Below are 6556 nucleotides of genomic sequence, written 5' to 3' on the forward strand. Positions count from 1 at the left end.
GTTACCAGTTATGCGGCTATCAGGCTAAACTTCACCGCTCTGGTATCTTTACAAATGATGTATGCTAACAGAGTGAACTGTTTGTCGCCATAAAGCAGGTGGTTTTGTGCTAATAAAGCCAAAGTTGGAGAAGCTATGCTACTGTGCAACATTTCTTATTTTCTTACTTCCTATTTCTTACTCAGTATATTCAGTAGCATGAGCTCAAAAAGCTTAGTTACACATGTAAAACTAAATAATTGAAATGTTGTTGCCTGAAATAGCGCCATGACAGTCCTATTGAGCCCTAGTAGCCAGACCTCTAAGCCTTTTCAGAGATGATTAGACATAAAATAAGTTTCTAAGCAAAGCTAACAGGCCACTAAACTTTTTCTTCTTGTCTTACAGGAATATTTTTCACATAAACCCTGCCACTCTAATGCCAGAGGAGGAGAAGCATAATCTCCTGGACAACATTGAAGTAGAAGCAGAGGAAGAGGAGAAGAAACCTTGAGTGAGGATCGACTTGGCCAGCTCCTTTAATTTCAGTTTGTTCCTATTTGTTCATGAACCTTGGTTTCTGTGTTATGCTCTTAGCTTGGCCTGGTTTCCAGATTTATTTATTTTATACCCTTTAAGCACACATGCAGTGGAAACAGACATGTTTAAGGCAATCTTTAAACCAAAACTGAGTTTGTTTGTGTACTGCTATTCCAGAGAACGAGGTTGGTAGGATGTGTCTTAAGCTCATGTGATATGATGTCAGCTGTCTGATCTCTGGTTCAGGTTTGGGTGGTGATAAGCTCACAGGGCGTAAACCAGCATCCGTGCTATCAGCTCATTGTTTGCACACCAAACTCTGCTTCTGTGACCACATGAGCAAGTCACTGTTGTTAATCGCAACTCATTTTGTGACTTGTTTTTAAAGAAACAAGTCACTTTTAACTGAGTACCTTTTCCTTACTAAAGGTACCATGTTTTTTTTTTTTTAAATACCAGCAGGACGCATAGTCTCACCTTAAGGTCCTTTAGCAACTCTTCTATAAAAATCATAAAAGTTTTAAACTTTCTGCATTTAAAAAAGTAGTTTGACAGTTTATGGAACAATAGCAATGACAGCAATGTTTATTTGTCCTCGTTCGGGCCCTGGGGGGGGCTCAACTTTCCTTAGATATAAATGGGGGGACAGAGGGGAATCTCTTATTTTTTACTGTCCCCCTCAGTTATTTTCATACACTGTTCTATCCATAGCAGATTCTTTTTTTTCTGCTGAAGTTGCAACTTTCTATCCACCAGGAGTTCCTTATTTTCTTTCGAAATAAAAGCAGGTTTTTATCCAAACAGAAAGCAAAGTGCGCTAAGGTTAAGACAGTGTCATTAGCTTCATTAGCACACTGGCTGACATGAACACCAAAGCCTAGGGAGAATAAAATCACCTGATTTGATTGAAGACAGTATAACACAGTGGTACATTTTAGGTCTCAAGTTGTATACAAACATTAAAACTGAATAATTACAGTGAAAAGTTAAGAGCTCTTTTGGGTCTTGACCCTGGCAGGGATCCCACTTTGCCAAAAAACCTAAAACAAATAAAAACTAAACTAAAATTAAAAATTTTTGCAAAACAAAAACTAAACTAAAACTAAAACAGCAGTAAAAACGAATTAAACATAACTGATATGTAAAACAAAAGGTTAAAAACTAAATAAAAATTAAGCTAATGAAAAATCCAAAACTATTATAACCTTGTTCTGCACCCTGTCAAACCTGGGGTCCCTGCTTTCTACAGCTGAGAGGCAGAATATATATAGATACATAATATTTTGACAGATTTACCCACAGTGGAGAAATGTTGGGGATTTTAAATGTCTGACAAAAACAAAATTACATTTTAGACTAGTTTTAGTCATCTTGACGAAAACAAAATTTTCTTTTAGTCAGATTTAGTCATCAAAGATCTGTTTTTGGCTAGTCTTAGTCTAGTCTTGCGCAGTGAAAAGTCAGTTGACAAATATTTTTAGTCGACAACATTATCACTGGGTATCATTAGTCCTAATTGCTTGTTTTTTTTTTAGGAAAAATGCAGAGAATAACGATAGTTTTGAAGTGTGCATTTCTCATCTCAAATTATACAAATAGCATTAAAAAACCTAACAAAACCCGAAGCTTTTACAGTTATGCTTTCAAAATAACTTCATTTTTTCCATAAAATTAAAGTTTTTCTTCTTTCTTTAGGAGAAAGGTTCTTCTACAAACTTAACAGCCATTTTGCAGGTATTTTGTAAACCTTTCAAATAATACTTTATACAAAAATAATTTCAGCCTTTAATGCTGTTATGTGATTGCACAACCAGACATCACAATTGCAATGAGATCAGTTATTATTGAGTACAGAAGCAGAAGTGTAAAATCTGAGATGATAATGGCTCTGCACAGTGAGCTTTAATAAAGTAATGTATTGCAGTCGCACTATTAGTGATTACTGGAATGAATTGATGACCAAACTCTGAGCCAGAGAGAACAAACAAGCTCAAAGGTTTCCTTTTAAGCAAACGTGAACAAGACTGACACTGGTGGTCATACACCAATCAAAGAAAGGCTGGGGTGCTTTTCAACCTTGACCTCTTTTCTCCGAATATTCAGTTAATCCTGAAAATACATCGGACATTTGTGCAAAGTTTGAGGAAAACCCCTTATTACACTCTTTAGTTACCTTGAGTTGAACATGAGGCTTAATAACTGCAGTCTTTGCCCTGTAACTAATCTATTCATCTTTGAGTCAGAGTGAACATTTTTGCATAGTTAGAAAAAGTCCTTCAAGTTTTCTTGAGATAACACATTTACAAGAATCCTTCAGACATATGACAGTACATACATATGTACAAACAACCTGAGAACGATCACCTGTGTGCATGAATAAAAAGGCAGGCTGGACCACTCTAAATGAAGTCTGCATACTGATAATGTTGGTGGTAAAAATCTTTAAAAGCTACTAAATGCACTTTATGGTGAGATTGATTTGTCAAGGTAGGTTTTCCCTAGAAGGCTGCTTGGTGTCACTGAAACCTAATAAATAGAGAAAATCCTGGGAAATCAAATATGAAGACTGCAGGTTTAAAAGATTAATATGAACAAACTGAGGGTTTTTGCTGGGCTGCATCCAAGCTCTTAATGTTCACCAAAAAAAGACTCTACTTGTAGCGCTTGTGTTTTTTTTCTCCAAAATTGTACCCTCTTGCTGAAACAATTTATGTGATGAAAACTATATGACAGCAAATGCACAATACTGACATGAATGAGTATATTTACTTATAGAGGCTGGCAGTAGCCCTGCGATCTCCTCCTGAAGGTAAGGAAAACCATCACATTTGGATCAAATGTCATGGAAAGATCTGATTCTGCTATTTTTATTAGATAAAGAAAGGATGTTCATGACTGTGTCTGCAGAATGATTAAATCGTACCTTTTATGTCTACACATTCAGTAATCATCAACCCTTTGTCAAGCCCGGCCCTCCTCAGTTACTGTTAGATGCTGGGCTCCCTCTCATTTGAATCACCGTGGGTGTCCAGAGTCTAATCCAAAGCAGATATTTTTCTATTTAACCTTTTGATTACAATGTGAATATCTTGATTCATTGTTGCAGACACTCCAAACACGCCTTTTAACCAAGCTGAATTAACAAAATTAAAGCCACAGCTTCACCATGATGCACTAAAAAGTCTGCAAAAGTCGGTCTAACTGGAAGGAACCCTGCACCGGTATCTGACAGGGTCCGCTCTCCACCTCTTCTAAACTCTGAATGTCACCACTGAAAGACTTTCGCTGTCCATTACTGAGGCTCATATATTGATTGTCTTTCTTCACAGTGCCTCTGGCTGCTTTTGGGGCTCTATAAGGAAGAAAAATGATTCTTTGACTAATTTTGTGAGTTTCTGTTACTAATAGTGGAGAATGTATGTGAAGTTGTTCAGATTGTCTATGCACTCTAAACGTGAGATAAAGCACTGCTGTTACTGGACTGATGAAAAAGTTCAGTGTGTGCACAACTCATCATCAATACATCCCCACTAAGTCAAAAATAAGTTTAAAACATTTTAAAAGAATCTGCACTGAAACGTGAATGCAGTGAAACTGTTTGACAGTTTTTCACGTGGTGGTTTGTGAGGAATCTACGGAGGAGTGTTAGGGTTGAGCATGTGAGAGAAAAATGAGAGGATGTTTTCTTTTATTGTGAAAGATGAAACGAGAATAGAATTCAGATGCCCCTAAAAGGTAAAAGAGCACAAATTTTGACCTGATTCTCATCATGTCGGCTTTTTTTTCTTCCAAAATATGTACTTTTTCCTCAATATCGCCACATATTTTCCCAGCATTTTCACTTTTCTCCCTGAGATCGACATTATGTTCAACATATTGACCTTTCTTTTCTCACTTTGACATTTTATACTGACATACATTGACTTTTCCCTCAATATCACCACATATTTTCTCAACATTTCAACTTTTTCTCCACATTTTGGCCTTATCCTCATCATTTCAGCTTTTTTCTCCAAAGTTTTGACTTTTTCCCCAACATTGACTTTTGTTCTTAATATTTTTACTTCTCAGCATTTTTTCCCTTGACATTTTGACTTTTTCCTCATCATATCAGCATTTTTTCTAATCACTTCCACTATATCAGCATCTGCTTTTTCCTCAGCATTGTTACTCTCCGTGACTTACTTTTTGTCTCCTCATTTTAGCCTTTTTTTCTCCAAACACTTTGACTTTTCTCAACATCTCACCTTTTTTAAACCAATATTTCTACCCCTGAACAATGGCTGTTTTGTTGACATTTTTGCTTTTGCTCAAAAATATTTCTACCTTCTTAAAGACTTCTTGTCTTTTCCCAAAATTCTGACTTTTCCCCCTAAGATCAGAATATTTTGTTCTGACCTTTCTTGCAAGAGTTTGACATTTTAAATAATGTGAATTGACTTTTTCCTCATCGCCACATATTTTCTCAACATTTCAACTCTTTGTCCACATTTTAGCTTTTTCTCAAAATTCGGCCTTATTCATGCCATTTCAGCCTGTTTCTGAAGTTCTGGCTTTTCCCCTCAACATAACTACATTTTATCTCAATATGTTGACTTTTCTCTCAACATTTTATTTTTTCTTAGACATTTTTAATTTTTCTTGACATTTTGACCCCTTGCCCCTCAAGTTTTTTTTCCTTCACATTTCTGCATCTTTTCTCAACATTTCCTCTTTGTCAGCATCTGCCTTTTCTCAGAAGTTACTTTTTGTGAGAATGTCACATTTCTTTCTTCATTTCAGCTTGTTTTTCCAACACCTAAACTTTATTCTCATTTTTCATTATTTTCCCCTGACATTGTGACTTTGTTATTTTAGCTTTTATCCCAAAAGCCTGACTTTTGTATTTGCAATTCAACAGTTTGACTTTTTCTCAACCTCACTACTTTTCAAAAATTTTCTACCGTTTTCTTGCCATTTAATTTTACCCAACATTTTGACATTTTGTTGACATCTAAACTTTTTCTAATCATTTCAGTAACATAATAAATAAAACCTTCCTGCTCTCATTTTTCCTTTTTCCTGCCCGACTTTTAATACTCCTCCAGCTGGTCAAAAGAAAGTACATTTTGTTAAAAAGTAGTGTTTTGATTCATCAATTCAAATTGAGCTCAGCTGTTTGTATTTTTTTCAAATTTCATGCAGAACACCCTGAAATCGTCCTGCTTGTGAACCTCAGAGCAGCTGAAGTGATTTTGCCTCCCTGAGGTTCAGTTAATCTGCAGAATGCATGATGTACTGTGATAGAAAAGGTGCATGTGTAGTCTAGCTAGTGAATGCTCTGTGCTGTTTTACCAGCAAAGTAAACCATAAAAAACTAGGAAGCTGCATGAAGAGTCTAAACAGCTCAAACTGAATTTGGATCAGCCTCATATTCCTGATTTATCGACTGAATTCAACACAACAAAGTGCTGTAGATGAAAATAAGTTAGCCTGTAAGGCATGATGTCAGAGTTGTTGAAGAAAACACAAAAATATATTTTGAATTCTTTGTTCAAAGCTGGTCGACTCGTGTTACTTTTTGAGACATTTGTGATCATAAACTGTATGAAGTACAGCTGGACTGTGTGACCAGATCTAAATCCTGCTGATTAAAAGCTTTCCTTATGACTAGAACGCTTCCTCTGTCTGGTTATTGACTTTCTGTCCCCACTCTATGGTTTCTGCAGCTCAGGCTCTGTTTGTTCATGTAACGGTTGTGTAGTCTCTCATGTGATGAATCACAGATAGAAGTTTATCCTGATGAAAACAGAAGCTTACCCGGTCTCACAACCACTCATGAGCTTGTTTCAAAGTGACTTCAATTCTTCATTGTAGGGAAAAAAACACTTTTCACTGGTTAAAAAACACATTTAGGCTCAGGTGTCGTACTATACAGGCAACAAAAGATGCAGAGATGAAAGCTTTGAGATTATGAAGCAAAAACTCTTCCTTCCCCTGTTCTTACATCATGAAAACAGCAAAGCTCATTAAGCATGACATGCAGGACTGTTTCACA

The 6556-nt window shown here is 36.2% G+C and overlaps 1 protein-coding gene across 4 annotated transcripts in view; it reads left to right on the forward strand.

Moving 5' to 3' along the window:
• Positions 1-6174, forward strand: part of ginm1 (glycoprotein integral membrane 1) — a 14681-nt gene extending 8507 nt beyond the window's left edge. Inside the window, exons 8-10 of one of the 4 annotated variants that reach the window (XR_005992820.1) lie at positions 388-3328; positions 3464-3539; positions 3626-6174. Coding sequence is in view for 1 of the 4 variants with exons in the window: in XM_041804771.1 (XP_041660705.1) it covers positions 388-493 (106 nt within the window). In the remaining 3 variants the exon portion in view is untranslated. Of the gene's footprint in view, positions 1-387 lie in introns of all 4 variants that reach the window. The other 3 variants (XR_005992819.1, XR_005992818.1, XM_041804771.1) reach the window with 3 other exon arrangements.
• The last annotated feature ends 382 nt before the right edge of the window (positions 6175-6556 follow it).

The sequence above is a fragment of the Cheilinus undulatus genome, linkage group 14 (assembly GCF_018320785.1).
Source record: "Cheilinus undulatus linkage group 14, ASM1832078v1, whole genome shotgun sequence".
NCBI classification, from domain to species: domain Eukaryota; kingdom Metazoa; phylum Chordata; class Actinopteri; order Labriformes; family Labridae; genus Cheilinus; species Cheilinus undulatus.